This window comes from Salvelinus fontinalis, chromosome 10 (genome assembly GCF_029448725.1).
Source record: "Salvelinus fontinalis isolate EN_2023a chromosome 10, ASM2944872v1, whole genome shotgun sequence".
Lineage (NCBI taxonomy): Eukaryota > Metazoa > Chordata > Actinopteri > Salmoniformes > Salmonidae > Salvelinus > Salvelinus fontinalis.
In genome coordinates, this window is record NC_074674.1 from 8,101,961 (window position 1) to 8,120,730 (window position 18,770).

At 44.0% G+C, this 18,770-nt stretch overlaps 2 protein-coding genes across 3 annotated transcripts in view; one reads left to right on the forward strand and one right to left on the reverse strand.

Moving 5' to 3' along the window:
* Positions 1 to 5,511, forward strand: part of supt6h (SPT6 homolog, histone chaperone and transcription elongation factor) — a 46,111-nt gene extending 40,600 nt beyond the window's left edge. Inside the window, exons 33-38 of the mRNA XM_055935617.1 lie at positions 223 to 347; positions 1,294 to 1,406; positions 2,767 to 2,844; positions 3,056 to 3,243; positions 3,375 to 3,607; positions 3,890 to 5,511. Coding sequence (XP_055791592.1) covers positions 223 to 347; positions 1,294 to 1,406; positions 2,767 to 2,844; positions 3,056 to 3,243; positions 3,375 to 3,607; positions 3,890 to 4,079 — 927 coding nt within the window. The 3' untranslated portion in view covers positions 4,080 to 5,511. The remainder of the gene's footprint in view (positions 1 to 222; positions 348 to 1,293; positions 1,407 to 2,766; positions 2,845 to 3,055; positions 3,244 to 3,374; positions 3,608 to 3,889) is intronic.
* A 3,543-nt stretch (positions 5,512 to 9,054) lies between these two features.
* On the reverse strand, positions 9,055 to 18,598 carry rab34b (RAB34, member RAS oncogene family b). Of its 2 annotated transcripts, XM_055935620.1 has the most exons (11): positions 18,316 to 18,598; positions 17,390 to 17,663; positions 16,147 to 16,238; positions 15,915 to 15,980; positions 14,242 to 14,343; positions 13,963 to 14,027; positions 13,798 to 13,849; positions 13,563 to 13,644; positions 13,362 to 13,452; positions 13,048 to 13,155; positions 12,799 to 12,955 (listed from the first exon to the last, which is right to left on the reverse strand). In XM_055935620.1, the coding sequence occupies exons 2-11, from the start codon at positions 17,435 to 17,437 to the stop codon at positions 12,894 to 12,896; spliced, it is 768 nt and encodes a 255-aa protein (XP_055791595.1). In that variant the 5' UTR covers positions 17,438 to 17,663; positions 18,316 to 18,598; the 3' UTR covers positions 12,799 to 12,893. The 2 variants fall into 2 exon arrangements, with proteins under 2 accessions (XP_055791594.1, XP_055791595.1); XM_055935619.1 differs by lacking the exons at positions 13,563 to 13,644; positions 13,798 to 13,849; positions 13,963 to 14,027; ... (3 more) ...; positions 17,390 to 17,663; positions 18,316 to 18,598 and having other exon boundaries at positions 9,055 to 12,955; positions 13,362 to 13,451.
* Between the last annotated feature and the right edge of the window lie 172 nt (positions 18,599 to 18,770).

The window sequence follows — 18,770 nt, forward strand, 5'->3', positions numbered from 1 at the left end:
AGTGATACTATTACAGTAGTGTGTATTTTGATTCACCTCAAAAGTCTCTCACAGAATATTTGTTTTTACCAAGAAAATAACCTCCTTCCTGTTTAGTAAACATGTTTGATCTCTCCAGGAACATTAGTTTGTCTCTATTATTTTCTCTATTGCGCTACATATCTCCTTTCTATTCATCCCCTCATCACCCTGTGTCTCTCCCCGTCCCTGTCTGTCTGGTAGAAAATGGAGGAGTTGTTGATCAGGTCTAAGAAGGAGAAGCCTACGTTCATCCCCTACTTTGTCTCAGCCTGTAAAGACCTGCCAGGGAAGTTCATACTGGGATACCAGCCTCGTGGCAAACCACGGTGAGTTACCATGACTACAGCTAACTAACCTCTAACCACGGCGAGTTACCATGACTACATTTAACTAACCCCTAACCACGGTGAGTTACCATGACTACAGCTAACTAACCCCAAACCACGGTGCGTTACCATGACTACAGCTAACTAACCACGGTGAGTTACCATGGCTACAGCTAACTAACCCCTAACCACGGTGAGTTACCATGTCCACAGCTAACTAACCCCTAACCATGGTGAGTTACCATGACTATAGCAAACTAACCCCTAACCTTGCTGTGTGGTTGACGACCATAGAAATAGAATGAATAGAAAGGGTGTCTCCATTCAAGTAAATGGTGCCATAATGGGTGGACTGGCAGCCATTTTGAGTGTACCCATAAGAGCAAAGCAGGAAGTGAAAGCAGGACGTGTACCCATCAATCTGCTTTGATTCGTTGAATCAACTCAGCTGACTTTACAAAAAATATATTCCATTGCATGAGCCACATCAGTTATCATCATTTAAATGAATATTCTACATTACCGTGGAAATGATTGCGTCACAATAGCATGCAGCCATTGCGAGTGTACCCATGAGTTTACCAGGGTTGGAGGTTCCGTTCATTCTATTTCTATGGTGTGGCCCTTGTCCCTAACCTCATCTCTCCCATAGAAATACTAGGGTCTCTTCACATAGCCTTAATCAATATACATGTTATTTGTCACATGCTTTGTAAACAACAGGTGTAGACTAACAGTGCCTTTCCCAACAATTCAGAGCAAAATAGACAAATAATAACACCAATCAATAAATACAAAATGAGTAACAATAACATCTATACACATCCTAGAAGGATTGTTCAGTATTATTGTGTTGACAATGGAATTAGAATATGTGTGATTATGACAGATCTCAGAGCAGTAGAGTAATGGTTGGTTTTGAAGATGTTGTCCTCTGTGTCTGCAGTGTTGAGTATGTGACCATCTCTCCTGACGGCTTCCGGTACCGCTCCCAGATGTTCCCCACCGTTAACGGACTCTTCCGCTGGTTCAAAGACCACTTCCAGGAACCGGTACCAGGTACATACTGCCTGCCCATTGGCTAGAACACCTGTCAATCTCTCTAGACCCGTGTGCCACTGCTGTAGTTGTGCGATGTTGATTAGATAGGGTTTAAAGGTGTTTTTATCTCCTACACAAGGGGTCTTCAACCCTTTCTGAGTCAACAAGCCGAGATCCACCGCTCATATAATAACTAGACATGACATGAACAGTTCTGTAGGATGTTTGTGTGATAAGCGTAGTTCATTATCACAGAGCCTGACAATATTGGTCTTCTCAGACCATATTATATATCAGAACTCGAGCTTTGATAACAAAATAGATCAGTTGGTGCAGCATTTGCGAGGCACTGCGGACCATAAATGTAAATAATTGTATTTTTTATTTTACTGGACTGATGGTACCTGCATCTGATGGTCATGGTGCTTTCAAGACAACTGAGGACTCGGAAAACAAACCAGGTCAAATCATGACATCAGTGATCTTCAGGTTGGAAAGTCAGAGTTCCAGAAAGTTGGATGGCTTTTCAAAACGATTTTTCCAGGTCGTATCTCGTTGTTTTGAACACAGCATTAGTCTCAGCGGAGGGAGGGAGAGAGCAGCAGAGGGTCTGCTTCTCACGGTCCCTGCTCTCTCCTTCCTTTCCTCTGGTTAGACTGACCAGAAAGGGGAACACAGTCCTCCACCTGGTGGCGAGGCTCGAATCGCACTGCATCTGCATTAGTCATGTTTAGTTATGTTGTTCCAATGACCAGAGAAAGTGAAATACTCGATATTAAAATATCCATGACGAGCTTCTAATAATAATGAAAGCGCCAGGCTATCGATACACTTGGCTACTAATTCATTGCAGCAGTGGAAGTACGGAGAAGCTGTTTTATGTTTTGTAGTAGTGTTGATTAAAAACTTAAACATGAACTCGCTCATAAAAAGAGCAGCTCTTTGCTGTATTCTTTGACAGTCTCTCTGTGGTCATGGTTTTACAAGTTATTACATCTAAGTTAGACTAGTATCAAACCTTGCTCTGGCCTGGTGTCGTGGAAGCTCTGTAGGCACTGTGATTTGATATATCAGATTGGCCACCCAAGTAGGCGCACTCGATTTAACCACAGATCTCCCAGTTTAACTTTTCAGACAACTGAAATGGTTCAAAATGGGAACTTTGCTTACCCGGTGCGCAGGGCTTCTCAAATCAAGCGCACATCTCGCCAACAGCGCAATTTGAATTTAAAAGGAGCGCAAGCCTTTACCACAGCCTTTAACGTTGGATCTTCTACAGAAATGTTTGGTGATTGACTAGGAATGCCTTGAAGATTGACAGGTTGGTGACAACTGTCCTATCCTGTGGTTACAATGTCAGTTTCCTTGTCTCCCTCAGGCATCACCCCCAGCAGTAGCAGTCGAACACGGACACCTGCCTCTGTCAACGCTACACCAGCTAACATCAACATCGCAGGTCAGTCTCTCTCACACACACTCATCCCAATCAAACCGTATCAATCCTGAAGTTGATAAGCATTTTATCCAGTCAAATATCCACTTTAGTAATTCTGGTGGATGTCTGATGCTACTTTAGGGTTAAACCTCTCTCTCTCTCTCTCTGTCTCTCTGTCTGTCTCACTCTGTCTCTCTCTTCTCCGTCTCTCTTCTCTCTCTCTCCGTCTCAGACCTGACGCGAGCGGTCAGCGCTCTCCCACGCAACATGACCTCTCAGATGTTCAGTGCCATCGCCGCGGTGACGGGGCAGGGGCAGGGCCAGAACGCCAACACTACGCCTGCCCAGTGGAACTCCAGCCAATACGGTTACACCGGGGGCAGCAGTGGGGGCGGGGGAGGCAGCTCCTCAGCCTATCACGTGAGTGGATTTTTAGCATTGCTTTATCGATGGTCCAATGGTTTTGTATTGGGGTCAGATGAAGTTCTACCACTTCTATCTCTCTCTCTCCTTCCCTCACTCTCCCTCCTTCCCTCTCTCTCTCTCTCCAGGTGTTTGCGACGCCCCAACAGCCGATGACGACACCCATGATGACCCCGAGCTACTCATACACCACCCCCAGCCAGCAGACCATGGGTACCCCGCAGTACCCCTCCTCCACCCCCCAGTCCTCCCACGGACACACACAGAGCAGCCACCAGGGCCACAGCAGCCACCAGGGCCACAGCAGTCACCAGGGACCCTCGTCTTCCTCCAGAGGACGCACTCCGCAGCAGCAGCCTAAGTAAAGAGAGAGACAGATTGTGTGTTTCAGTTGAATGTGTGTAATGAGTCAGTTGATGGAAAATGTTATTTGGGTAGATAGAAGTATTTAGAATGTCAGAATAATTCTTGAAGAAATGCCTATGTATTCTGGGCTACGGGTCGATCTGGAATGAATGTTTATAGTAAATATGAGATGAAATACTTGATTGCAGACTTTGAGGTGGTGTTAGCTATGGAAAGACTACAACATCCAAACTGGCCTGTACCTAACCCCCCGCCCCTACTCTGTCTCCCCCTACAGGTCAAGCGACAGCACGACGGTGGACTGGGGCAAGGTGGCAGAGCAGTGGCTCCAGGAGAAAGAGGCAGAGAGGAAGAAGCAAAAGACCCCCAGGATGACCCCGCGACCTTCCCCCAGCCCCATGATCCAGAGCACGCCTATGTCAATCGCTGGCGACGCCACGCCCCTTCTGGACGAGATGGACCGATAGGAGAGGCCGGGGGGGCGACTGTATACCCCCCTCCCCAAATATTCCCCCCCTTCTCTCAACTCATCCTTCAATCCGCCTGCCTTTCCCCTCAGACCAGTCCCATACCATTCAGATCCCCCTCTCTTCCCAGTCTACTAAACTAACCCTGCTCCCCCTCTTCTCCCTCTCCTCCCAGCCTACTAAACTAACCCTGCTCCCCCTCTCCTCCCAGCCTACTAAACTAACCCTGCTCCCCCTCTCCTCCCAGCCTACTAAACTAACCCTGCTCCCCCTCTTCTCCCAGCCTACTAAACTAACCCTGCTCCCCCTCTCCTCCCAGTCTACTAAACTAACCCTGCTCCCCCTCTCCTCCCAGCCTACTAAACTAACCCTGCTCCCCCTCTTCTCCCAGTCTACTAAACTAACCCTGCTCCCCCTCTCCTCCCAGTCTACTAAACTAACCCTGCTCCCCCTCTCCTCCCAGTCTACTAAACTAACCCTGCTCCCCCTCTCCTCCCAGTCTACTAAACTAACCCTGCTCCCCCTCTCCTCCCAGTCTACTAAACTAACCCTGCTCCCCCTCTCCTCCCAGTCTACTAAACTAACCCTGCTCCCCCTCTCCTCCCAGTCTACTAAACTAACCCTGCTCTCCCTCTTCTCCCAGTCTACTAAACTAACCCTGCTCCCCCTCTCCTCCCAGTCTACTAAACTAACCCTGCTCCCCCTCTTCTCCCTCTCCTCCCAGCCTACTAAACTAACCCAGCTCACCCTCTTCTCCCTCTTCTCCCAGTCTACTAAACTAACCCTGCTCCCCTCTTCTCCCAGTCTACTAAACTAACCCTGCTCCCCCTCTTCTTGTGTCCCATTGGATTCAGTTTCTAGCTACTGTGTATCTAGCCATGTTTCTCTCCCGGCACATCTCTTCCCTTCTTCCGTCTATCCCTCTCTCTTTCCTCACTCTATTTTTGCCGGCCACATAGTCCAGTATTTTATTTAGTTAAGGATATTAACTCTGTATGTCAGGCAGGCAGAAATGTCGATACAGACCACCAAACACTTGAAACAAACCGCTGACATAGATGTAATAGGACATGGACCTAATGGAGAAATGATTGTTTGGTTGTCATGACAACCGTTGTCCTTTTCTTTTAATAACATGGGGTATGCTGTACTTTCTTTTTCCTGTTTGATTTATTTTTTTTATCTATAAAAAGATTAGGAGATGCTGCCGAAAGCATCTGATTGGTTCGATGGTTGTCTCCTGCCGTGGTAGGTTGGAAATGTAATGTCCCTTTGGCTGCATAGACCCGCCCCTTGCCCTCCTGGTGATTGGCGGGTTGTGGCGAGACGCAGCCTAACGAGCGTTTTTTCTGAGCCAATCAGGAAACTTGTCTGCGTTTTTGTATTGATGCATCAAAATGAATAAAGACACTGTTTTCAGTATGAACCCTGACCCTGCACTCCTCACATGGTCTGTCAAACCTACACTACCAGGCAAAAGTTTTACAACACCTACTCATTCAAGGGTTTTTCTTTATTTTTACTATTTTCTATATTGTAGAATAATTGGGAAGTTCTCAACTATGAAGTAACAAATATGGAATCATGTAGTAACCAAAAAAGTGTTAAACAAATCAAAATATATGTTGAGATTCTTCAAATAGCCACCCTTCCCCTTAATGACAGCTTTGCACACTCTTGGCATTATCTCAACCAGCTTCATGAGGTAGTCACCTTGAATGCATTTTAATTAACAGGTGTGCCTTCTTAAAAGTTCATTTGTAGAATTTATTTTCTTCATAATATGTTGGAGCCAATCAGTTGAGTTGTGACAAGTTGGGGGGGATAGCCCTATTTGGTAAAAGACCAAGTCCATATTATGGCAAGAACAGCTCAAATAAGAGAAGAGAAACGACAGTCCAGCATTACTTTAGACATGGAGGTCGGTCAATCCGGAAAATGTCAAGAACATTGAAAGTTAAAGTGCAGTTGCAAAAACCATCAAGAGCTATGATGCAACTGGATCTCATGAGGACTGCCACAGGAAAGGAAGTCCCAGAGTTACCTCTGCTGCAGAGGATAACTTAATTTGAGTTAATTGCACCTCAGATTGCAGCCCAAAATAATGCTTCACAGAGTTCAAGTAACAGACACATCTCAACATCAACTGTTCAGAGGAGACTGTGTGAATCAGGCCTTCATGGCCAAATTGCTGCAAAGAAACCACTGCTAAAGGACACCAATAAGAAGAGACTTGCTTGGGTCAAGAAACACGAGCAATGGACATTTATATTGGTGGAAATGTGTCCTTTGGTCTGGAGTCCACCGTGTCTTTGTGAGACCGGGTGTGGGTGAACGGATGATCTCTGCATGTGTATTTCCCACCGTAAAGCATGGAGGAGGAGGTGTGGGGGTGCTTTGCTGGTGACACTGTCCTTGATTTATTTAGGATTCAAGGCACACTTAACCAGCGTGGCTACCACAGCATTCTGAAGCATTTTGTGCTTAGTGGGACTATCATTTGTTTTTCAACAGGACTCTGACCCAACACACCTCCAGGCTGTATAAGGGCTATTTGACCAAGAAGGAGAGTGATGGAGTGCTGCATCAGATGACCTGGCCTCCACAATCACCCGACCACAACCCAATTGAGATGAGTTGGACCGCAGCGTGAACGAAAATCAGCCATCAAGTGCTCAGAATATGTGGGAACTCCTTCTTGACTGTTGGAAAAGCATTCCAGGTGAAGCCGGTTGAGAGAATGCCAATAGTGTGCAAAGCTGTCATCAAGGCAAAGGTTGGCTATTTGAAGAATCTCAAATATAAAATATATTTTGATTTGTTTAATACTTTTTACATGATTCCATATGTGTTATTTCATAGTTCTGATGTTTTCACTGTTCTACAATGTAGAAAATAGTAAATAAAATTAAGAGAACTCTTTGAATGTGTAGGCATTCTAAAACTTTTGACCGGTAGTGTACACACCCACACACCTCTGACAGTACACACACATGCTTATGAGTCAGAGTCAAAACCTGAGGTTTTGAGAGAAATGTTTGCTATAGAATATGAAGAGCTCTCTCCTTATAGTCCATCCTAATATGTGGGGAATGATACCTATGTGATGATGGGAATGATTGAAACCCTAACAACACAGACTGGTGAGATTTACTCTTGTCTACTTATGTCCAAAACCTACTGGTTTACTAGTGTACAAACAGACAAACTGTAGGTTTTAGACAGACAGACGGGCTATGTGGATATAACATGGTCTACTCTACTGTCATGTATCTCTTTGGAAGACCAGAGAGTGAGCTGCTAGACTTTGTTTCTGTGTTATAACCACGAATAAAAGATTAGTACTACCGATAACCTTGGTAACTGATACCATGACGACGTCACAAGTGAACTGAACTAAATTGTAAGAGATGGCAGTATGTTAGGGAGGAGCTAGGTTTTAGCCTTGAGCTTTTTACTTTGCTGTGAAAACTTTCTTCTATTTTAAGGTATTTTTGGTGGTGTAAAGCATCCACTGGTAGTTTCAAGCATAGGAAGATTTGTTGTGATTTTACTCGAGTGTAACTATATATTTTAACGTTTGTCTGTGAACTTAGCATTTCTTTGTATCCTTTTGTCCTTGACTTTCAATCATCATGTGAGCATTTACGTCACTCTTGGGTATTCTGACATTTACATGTAGTCTGTTTTAAATGTGTCCCTCTAGTCCTAACTCCTGGCCCCCCTAAAATCCACAGATGTCCAAAGAGTGGATATCTGTGATCACTATGGGCATGGTTCCACCTAGCCCGTCAAGATGAGATGTGGAGCTTTAATCTACCATATTGCTTTCATCTATCCAGACCTGTGCAGATCTGTGAACTCTAACGGGCTAGTACTAGGTCCTAAGGAAGGAGGCTACTGACTAACATGTCAGTTATGTGAACACAGACCTTTGTCTGATCCTCAGATCATTATCATCATAAGGATCAATATCAGTGGTGAGAGACCATGTGTATTAGTGCTTTCAAGACAACAACAAAAAAAGCGAGGTCAAATCATGACGTCTGTGATCTTCAGGTCGGAAAGTCTGAGCTCTAGAAAGGTTGCCAGAGTTTCAGAATTCCCAGTTAAATGATCTTTTCAAAGCGATTTTTTTTGCCAAGATGGAGCTCGTTTTTTTTTCAGGATTTCCAGTTGTCTTAAACGCACTGAAGTCCGAAGCCTGAGATTTCCGAGTTCCCCAGGTTATTTTTTTTTACACAGCAGATATCTGTAGTGTCACTCAAACACATCACAGTGTTGTATTCTGGGAGATGTGTTTTTGCAGTTGTGACTATTTGCTCTATTGGTATACAGTCAAATGGGTTGCTGATATACAGTTTTGGTCTTTATGTTCTTGAGTGTTCCTAAGGGTTCTAGGGTTACTCCTGGGCTAAAAACCATGTTCAATGTATTATCTCATTTAAAAATGCTCAGGCTGATTATTGCAAATAAGGATTAATCAACCTGAATCAACCTGCCTGGTAAACGATGGTTTAGTTCAGGAGTATAGGTTTTATTTAGGGCTTGGAAACTAATTGATTGACTTGTGGGTTTGTATTTTCTATTGGCAATATTAGATGTTGTACCTTCAGTAAGCCTGTGTTAGTTGGCAGTGGGAGAAGATGACTTGGGGGTAGATGAAGGGATAGGGAAAGGTTTAGCTTCTTATTACACTGCTGATACCCTTTTCTACCGGTGATCCCTTTAATAAAAGTGTTTCTGTTATTTACGCCCCAGTCCCCACATTGTGTTATTGAAGTGCTCTGTGACTCTGTTCCATTTATTCCATACAATGAGCCCATACTCATATATATATATATATATATATATATACTACATAGAGCCATGACTACATGGAACTCTATTTCACATCATGTAACTGACGCAAGCAGTAAAATTTACATTTAAAAAACAGATTAAAAAAACACTTTATGGAACAACGGGGACTGTGAAGCAACACAAACATTGGCGTATACACACACACACGATAACATACGCACTATACACACACATGGATTTAGTACTGTAGCTATGTGGTAGTGGTGGAGTAGGGGCCTGAGGGCACACAGTGAGTTGTCAAATCTGTGAATGTATTGTTTTTTAAATTGTTTAAATTGCCTTAATTTTGCTGGACCCCAGGAAGAGTAGCTGCTGCTTTGGCAGGAACTAATGAGGATCCATAATACATACAAATAGCTCCTCCCACCAGCCTCTACTGGTACAGTGTTATTAAACACACACACACACAAAAACAGGCATTTGCCATTTTGTGTAGGCCGTAGTAATAAACTTCCCATTACTCATCTGAAGAGTGAAATCAATCTTTAACAGTGAATGATAGTCATCCAAATAGATTTTATAGGACATAAAATATCACAAATCACATAAAATATAATACAATCAGAAGCATAAACAGCATTTCAGGACGTGGTAAAGCAGTAGCCCTAAATGTCTGGCCTGCTTCTGCCCTCTTCACGACAGTCTTAATTCAATCTGTCCCAGATCATCAGATGTAAATTAAACATTCTTCTATCTCTCACTCTCTCCCCTCTATCTCTCACTCCCCATCTCTCATTCTCTCTCCGTCTCTATCGGTATCACTCTCTCCCCATCTCTCTCTCGTGTTTAAACAATCCCTGTATTTTAGGAGCCCTGAGAGTCTATATTGTGGCTGTGGTGTGTTTGAGATGTTGGGTGGTCATGGGAGGCAGCGTACTCATCCCATTAGCAGAGTCTATATTGTGGCTGTGGTGTGTTTGAGATGTTGGGTGGTCATGGGAGGCAGCGTACTCATCCCATTAGCAGACCAGACACATGACAGGAGGAGACGGAGGAGATCTGCATGCCGTTTGCTGCTGACGTCTTCACCTAGAATCCAGGAATCTGTCTGGCCACATCTCAAATGAGAACCAAACTAACTCTGAGTGTTACTTTAGACCAGAGCTACATTACTTTAGACCAGAGCTACATTACTTTAGACCAGAGCTACATTACTTTAGACCAGAGCTACATCACTTTAGACCAGAGCTACATTACTTTAGACCAGAGCTACATTACTTTAGACCAGAGCTACATTACTTTAGACCAGAGCTACATTACTTTAGACCAGAGCTACATTACTTTAGACCAGAGCTACATGTATTGTACCATACTACACTACACAGCTTCGGGCTCTGGTGAAGGGGATAGATAAGAGTATTTCCTGGTCCGGTTACATGGTCAGGGAAAACTCAAAGCTATGGGACCTACACTATCTCCAGTTGTTTAAGGAAGGGGTTTCACGTAAAGGAGCAGCATTAGACCCAAACCCTGGTTTTGTGATTATAGAGGTGACTTCCAGCCCACGTGCTTCGCCTATTTCTCTTAAGCTGCTTTAAAGACCATGTAAGTTTTGCCTATTTCTCTTTATGACCGTTTAAAAAAGACTACGAACGCAATCTGTTATCCATGGATTGTTGGGGATAAATGTAATTGCTGTTGCTGTTACTTCTTCTCTCGTTCAGCTGACAGTCCATGGAATTGGAATCGTCCTCACTGAGACAACACTTTCACATTGTACAAACACACAGATGCATGATTGTGTTCTGGCATTCAAGTCTCCCATTCTTCAGTATTCAGAGTTGTTTTGCTGGAATTGAGTGTAACAGTATTATTCTCATCTTCCCATGTCATCCTCAGTGTCCTGTGTAGTGTTATTTGTTGTGTTGTCCTGTGTAGTGTTATTTGTTGTGTTGTCCTGTGTAGTGTTATGTGTTGTGTTGTCCTGTGTAGTGTTATTTGTTGTGTTGTCCTGTGTAGTGTTATGTGTTGTGTTGTCCTGTGTAGTGTTGTTGTGTTGTGTTGTCCTGTGTAGTGTTATGTGTTGTGTTGTCCTGTGTAGTGTTATTTGTTGTGTTGTCCTGTGTAGTGTTATTTGTTGTGTTGTCCTGTGTTGTGTTGTGTTTTCCTGTGTAGTGTTATGTGTTGTGTTGTCCTGTGTAGTGTTATTTGTTGTTTTGTCCTGTGTAGTGTTATTTGTTGTGTTGTCCTGTGTTGTGTTGTGTTTTCCTGTGTAGTGTTATGTATTGTGTTGTCCTGTGTAGTGTAGTGTTATGTGTTGTGTTGTCCTGTGTAGTGTTGTTGTGTTGTCCTGTGTAGTGTTGTGTTGTTGTCCTGTGTAGTGTTGTTGTGTTGTCCTGTGTAGTGTTGTGTTGTTGTCCTGTGTAGTGTTGTTGTCCTGTGTTGTGTTGTTGTGTTGTCCTGTGTAGTGTTGTGTTGTTGTCCTGTGTAGTGTTGTGTTGTTGTGTTGTCCTGTGTAGTGTTGTTGTGTTGTCCTGTGTTGTGTTGTGTTGTCCTGTGTAGTGTTGTTGTGTTGTCCTGTGTAATGTTGTTGTGTTGTTGTCCTGTGTAGTGTTGTTGTGTTGTCCTGTGTAGTGTTGTGTTGTCCTGTGTTGTTGTGTTGTGTTGTGTTGTGTTGTCCTGTGTTGTTGTGTTGTCCTGTGTAGTGTTGTTGTGTTGTCCTGTGTAGTGTTGTGTTGTTGTCCTGTGTAGTGTTGTTGTCCTGTGTTGTGTTGTTGTGTTGTCCTGTGTAGTGTTGTGTTGTCCTGTGTTGTGTTGTGTTGTCCTGTGTAGTGTTGTTGTGTTGTCCTGTGTAGTGTTGTGTTGTTGTCCTGTGTAGTGTTGTTGTGTTGTCCTGTGTTGTGTTGTTGTGTTGTCCTGTGTAGTGTTGTTGTGTTGTCCTGTGTAGTGTTGTTGTGTTGTCCTGTGTTGTGTTGTGTTGTTGTCCTATGTAGTGTTGTTGTGTTGTTGTTGTGTTGTCCTGTGTAGTGTTGTGTTGTGTTGTCCTGTGTAATGTTGTTGTGTTGTTGTGTTGTCCTGTTTAGTGTTGTGTTGTTGTCCTGTGTAATGTTGTTGTGTTGTTGTCCTGTGTAGTGTTGTTGTGTTGTCCTGTGTAGTGTTGTTGTGTTGTGCTGTGTAATGTTGTTGTTGTGTTGTCCTGTGTAGTGTTGTTGTGTTGTCCTGTGTAGTGTTGTTGTGTTGTCCTGTGTGTTGTTGTGTTGTCCTGTGTAGTGTTGTTGTGTTGTCCTGTGTAGTGTTGTTGTGTTGTCCTGTGTAGTGTTGTTGTGTTGTCCTGTGTAGTGTTGTGTTGTTGTCCTGTGTAATGTTGTTGTGTTGTTGTGTTGTGTAGTGTTGTTGTGTTGTCCTGTGTAGTGTTGTTGTGTTGTGCTGTGTAATGTTGTTGTTGTGTTGTCCTGTGTAGTGTTGTTGTGTTGTCCTGTGTAGTGTTGTTGTGTTGTCCTGTGTGTTGTTGTGTTGTCCTGTGTAGTGTTGTTGTGTTGTCCTGTGTTGTCCTGTGTAATGTTGTTGTGTTGTTGTGTTGTCCTGTGTAATGTTGTTGTGTTGTGTTGTCCTGTGTAATGTTGTTGTGTTGTCCTGTGTTGTTGTGTTGTCCTGTGTTGTTGTGTTGTCCTGTGTAGTGTTGTTGTGTTGTCCTGTGTAGTGTTGTTGTGTTGTCCTGTGTAGTGTTGTGTTGTTGTCCTGTGTAGTGTTGTTGTGTTGTCCTGTGTTGTGTTGTTGTGTTGTCCTGTGTAGTGTTGTGTTGTTGTCCTGTGTAGTGTTGTTGTGTTGTCCTGTGTTGTGTTGTTGTGTTGTCCTGTGTAGTGTTGTGTTGTTGTCCTGTGTAGTGTTGTTGTGTTGTCCTGTGTTGTGTTGTTGTGTTGTCCTGTGTAGTGTTGTTGTGTTGTCCTGTGTTGTCCTGTATTGTGTTTTTCTGTGTAGTGTTGTCCTGTGTGTGAAGTGTATCCTTCCCCATCAGCAGCAGGTTGCTTTCCTCTTGGTTGGTTTGTACTCTTCTTCTGTGCTCTCTGTGATTCCTGCAGGAAACATGTTGCTATAACGTGAGAATAAAGGAGAGTAGACAGAAAGACGTTGCTACTGTCTTCTACATGTAATAAAATAAACTTACTGATAATGTCACCAACACGTCTGGAGCCAGTCTTCTCGAGCTCTGCCAGCACATTGGCCTCAAAGGTTAGAGACGCTACCCGGAAGAAAAACTCCCTGATACTCTCCCCTGAGAGAGAGAGAGAGGAGGGAGGAGGGGAGACAGAGAGAGAGGAGGGGAGGAGGGAGGAGGGGAGACAGAGAGTGTGTTTGAGGGGAGGAAGAAAGCAAAAACACACACAGAGATAGAATGGGATATGATGGGGGGGACACGAGGGAGTAAACCAGAGGATGTTATGTGTGAGTCTGTGTTTGTGTGTGTATTCCCAGCACTACCTGACTTAGCAGACACAGTCCAGTACTCAGCTCTGATCTCCTCTGACAGTCTAATGGCCTCCTGCTCCATGTAGGCCAACTGATCAGGAGACTGAGAGAGAGGGGGGGGGACACAGTTTGAAATACTTCATCTTTAAATCAATCAATGACAGATCATTTGTTCTGTCTTTAGTCAGGTTGGATCTTTTCCATCAGACTCACACTGAGGTCCTTCTTGGTTCCGACCAGGAACAGCAGAACACTGGAGGGATCGTTCTCCTTCATAGCATCCTCCAGCCACTGCCTGAACGCGCGTACAGACACACATAATATGTCTATCACATGCAATAAAGTAGTCTAACATAGAAATTGAATGATACTGAGATACTATGATGAAAAGCCATTCTATCTGGATGCTACAGATGTGAACAACATGTATTATGTTGGCATCTCTTACCTGGCGTTGTCCAGAGAGGTCACACAGCTCAGGTCAAATACCACTATGATGGCTTGAGAGAAACCAGGAGAACAACACACATTAGAGAAGAGACAGGCTGCAGGCATCACCACAATACATCTATTAAGGGCTTCCTATAACATACGTGTGTGTTTGTTTTCGCACCTTGTGCTCCTCTGTAATATGTGGAGGCGATGCACTTGAACCTCTCCTGACCCGCTGTGTCCCATCTGAGAGAGAGAGAGAGAGAAAGGGAGAGAGAGAAACAGAGAGAAAGGGAGAGAGAGCAAGAGGCAACAGACGACAATTGATGAGGAAAGGGTGAGGATGATGAATGTGAAGTGTGTGTGCACGCGCGCACCCGCGTGTGTGTGTGCGCCCGCGTGTGTGTGTGCGCGTGTGTGTGCGTGTGCGTGTGTGCGCGTGTGTGTGCGTACTACTCACAGCTGTAAACTGAAAGGCACCCCCAACACTTCAAACCGCTCCATCTCAAAATCCACTCCGATGGTGGCCTTATAGTTCTTATCAAACGAGTCCTTACAGAACCTGTGGAGAGACAGAGAGGGGTGGAATATAAGATAATCAATGTCGTTATTACAGTCCCTGTCTTGGGTGACTAACGTCTGTTCTCGCAGCACCTGAGTAATATATAGACGGTAACAGGACAGTAACAGAACAGTAACAGGACAGTAACACAACGGTAACAGAACAGTAACAGGACAGTAACAGGACAGTAACATGACAGCAACAAAACATTAACAGAACAGTAATAGGACAGTAACACAACGGTAACAGGACGGTAACACAACGGTAACAGGACGGTAACAGGACAGTGACACAACGGTAACAGGACAGTAACAAGACAGCAACAAAACATTAACAGGGCAGTAACAGGACAGCAACAAAACATTAACAGGGCAGTAACAGGACAGTAACACAACGGTAACAGAACAGTAACAGGACAGTAACAGAACAGTAACAGGACAGTAACAGGACAGTAACAGGACAGCAACAAAACATTAACAGGACAGTAACAGGACAGTAACAGGACATTAACACAACGGTAACAGAACAGTAACAGGACAGTAACACAACGGTAACAGGACAGTAACAGAACAGCAACAAAACATTAACAGGACAGTAACAGGACAGTAACACAATGGTAACAGGACAGTAACAGGACAGTAACAAGACAGCAACAAAACATTAACAGAACAGTAACAGGGCAGTAACACAACGGTAACAGGACGGTAACAGGACAGTAACACAACGGTAACAGGACAGTAACACAACTGTAACAGGACAGTAACAGGGCAGTAACAAAACATTAACAGGACAGTAACACAACGGTAACAAGACAGTAACAGGACAGTAACAGGACAGTAACAGAATAGTAACAGAACTGTAACAGGACAGTAACAGGACAGTAACAAAACATTAACAGGACAGTAACACAACGGTAACAAGACAGTAACAGGACAGTAACAGGACAGTAACAGAATAGTAACAGAAGAGTAAAATGACAGTAACAGGACAGTAACAGGACAGTAACAGGACAGTAACAGGACAGTAACAGAAGAGTAACAGGACAGTAACAGAAGAGTAACAGGACAGTAACAGAAGAGTAACAGGACAGTAACAGAATAGAATAGAGAGGAAACATTACGACATTAAGAGTTTACCATACTGTATACTTCTTCATGTACCCAAAGCTATGACTATAAATAGCAACTTTTCAGGAGATTTGATTACTGAACTAACTTACTTCAATATGCCAATAATCAAACCCACAAGTCAATCAATTAGTCAACAATCAGTCTCTATTATCCCAAGCTGGGGAGAGCAGGGGTAACAGTTTTGCTGCTTTCAGAAGAGGCAGGTGCTCTGCTGTGTGTGGATTCTCCTGGGTGTCATGGCAACAACTGACTAACAGGAAGTGAAATAGTCAGTAGTATTTTTAATTGGCAAGTACACATCCTGAGGGAGATCAGCGTGCCCCCTGGGGGATAAGATCTGTAATAGACTGTTTCCCAAATGGCCCATAGGACTATTTAGTGAACTAAATATAGAGTAAGGTGCCATTTCATATGCAGCCATAGACTGTAGTGATTCCTTACCTGCTGAGCAGACATGTCTTCCCAACTGCCACATCCCCTACCACAATCACCTTGGCGATGTTAAAGCTACAGACACATAAAGAGAACAGTCCAGTTAAACACTGATAATATACAAATGTGTGTGTGTGTGTGTGTGTGTGTGTGTGTGTGTGTGTGTGTGTGTGTGTGTGTGTGTGTGTGTGTGTGTGTGTGTGTGTGTGTGTGTGTGTGTGTGTGTGTGTGTTCCTCTCACCCCACTGCATCCGTCTTTTGCCCCTGACAGGCAGCCTTGACCTGCGAGTGGAAGACATCTTTAGTGTGTAGCGCTGCGGCTGGGGTAAAACACTACACAGAGAGAGAGAGACAGAGAGAGAGAGAGACAGAGAGAGAGAGACAGAGAGAGAGAGACAGAGAGAGAGAGAGAGGTTTAAACAAGATGTCAACTCAAAGCAAGAAAGTATATCAGCTTTGCATCACACAGAAATCAGAAGCTAGAAGGACAACTGCCTTGTGGGGATGTGGAACGGAATCTCTTCAATTCTGGCACATTAGCACGAGCCAGGGACCGAGTCTTGAACAAAACTAAGAACATTATGTGTGTGAAACAGACTAATAACCCGTAAATGAGCACACAGCACTGTCTAATCATCTGTTCCAGAACTCTGAAAGGGTTCGTCACTGTGTTACAGAGACACATTATTAGATCAGAATCTGAGGTGGTGTGTACGTGTGACACAAAAGACTCCAGGCCATGTTTCCCAACTGGCAGCCTGGTGGTTTTATTTGTTCCCCCATGTTTTCTGATCCAAAAAGAATTATAATAATAATAATATTATTTTATTTTTTATTATTGTTGGACGTAAAAATGTAGTACAAACACCAGGAAATTAGCTCCAATTGATTTTAATTTGTGAAATCTGTTCCCAAGTATCCCCACGCATAATAGACATGTGATCATATACAAATGGAAGAAAGTTTTGAAATTATTATGTTTTAGTCAAATATTATATCTGTTTGGGCTTCTTGCGGACAATTTGCAGTCTACAAATGATTTGTAATTATGTTGAGGTCCCCGACCATCCCCTCAAGAAAAAAATCCTCCAATGGCTGTATCTAGTTGATGATCCCTGCTCTAGTCTACACATTCCATTGTGAACACATATAAGAACCGCAGTGTGTGTGTGTGTGTGTGTGTGTGTGTGTGTGTGTGTGTGTGTGTGTGTGTGTGTGTGTGTGTGTGTGTGTGTGTGTGTGTGTGTGTGTGTGTGTGTGTGTGTGTGTGTGTGTGTGTGTGTGTGTGTGTGTGTGTGTGTGTGTGCGTGCGTGCGTGCGTGCGTGCGTGCGTGCGTGCGTGCGTGCGTGCGTGCGTGCGTGCGTGCGTGCGTGCGTGCGTGCGTGCGTGCGTGCGTGCGTGCGTGCGTGCGTGCGTGCGTGCGTGCGTGCGTGCGTGCGTGCGTGCGTGCGTGCGTGCGTGCGTGCGTGCGTGTGTGTGTCACCTCTGGAAGCTGAGCGATGATGCGGTCTCTCCTCACAGGTGGCAACATGTTCGTCAAGTGGAAGTTACGGGTTGGTATGGATATACATAGACGCGCACACAATCAAACAATCACACACACAAGAGACCCAGTCGCACACGCTCAAACAATCATAGGCAGTCAATCACACTCAGACAGGACAAATACACAGAAACACTCTCTCTCTCGCTCACAAACAGATGTAGAGTAGAGTGAATAGGGGCTTATCCCTGGATCGGCTTAAACATTAAAACAGCTGAAAGAGAAGGAATAACTGAACATTAGTGTAACCTGATGTGTAGCCTAATCTATAGTCTGACACCAACAGAAAAAGTGTCCCCTGAATCTCCTAGCTGACGCCTCAATGCAAAAGACCACTGGCAGCTGTCTGCACATCAGAGTAAACTAACAAACTGCCTGCATGGCGCATATCGGCCCTCTGACTTGCTTTGTCTGGTGGAAAAGTATACAGTGTCACCGTGGCAACTCAGCCTTGTCCATTCACCTGGCAACTATAGCAACCAAATACAAACCCTGCTAAGGGGAAGGAAGTAGAGACTCTTACATGTCATTATTTGTCTCCCTGACTTTACGATCACATGCAGCCAGATCAAAGGACTGAACACGCTGCCATTCTAGGCTTTTACACATTATATTATTAAGTTTACACATCTAAGATCATGAAGGAGCGATGAAAAGGAAAGCTTATGCAGTAAAACATGGTATCGTAATCTCCTAAAACATGATTACAGACCATCTATAGCACAGCTAAAAACCAAGCAACATGTAGAATTGGTGAAAATAAACTCAACTCAAATTATAGTGTTGTCATGAAGATGGACTATCGCTTCATCAGGGCTTCATTGGCATGATAGAAAATCATATAATTATAAAGAATAATATTTTACCTTGCAAGTGCACTGAAAGTGCGAAAAGTAAACTCCAATTCGTCAATAGGTTGCGGTTGAACACTTTATATTCTACTAAACTCACATTATGTATTTTTTACTAACAGAAAGTCCCCTAGGGCTGCCTACATCCACCCGAAGACAGCTAGTGAGCAGCAGACCAGAGCTGCGAACTCAGCAGTTGAAACAGATGACTCAAATTATGAACCTCCGTTTTAGCTCAACCCTCTCCAGAAGGCTCCCAATGAGTGGGTTAGCTCTAGTCCAGGGCGTAGTGCCCGTTCTTACATGATTAAGGAACACGTACTACGCCCTGGACCAGAGCTAGGCGCGGGAGAGCTGTCCTGAAGTACGCGCTAGCCTTGTGTGAAACATTTTAAGTATGCACATTTTGAACTTCATATAGAACAATCAAATCCCATTGATATCAACATATCAACGACAAATAAAAGTAC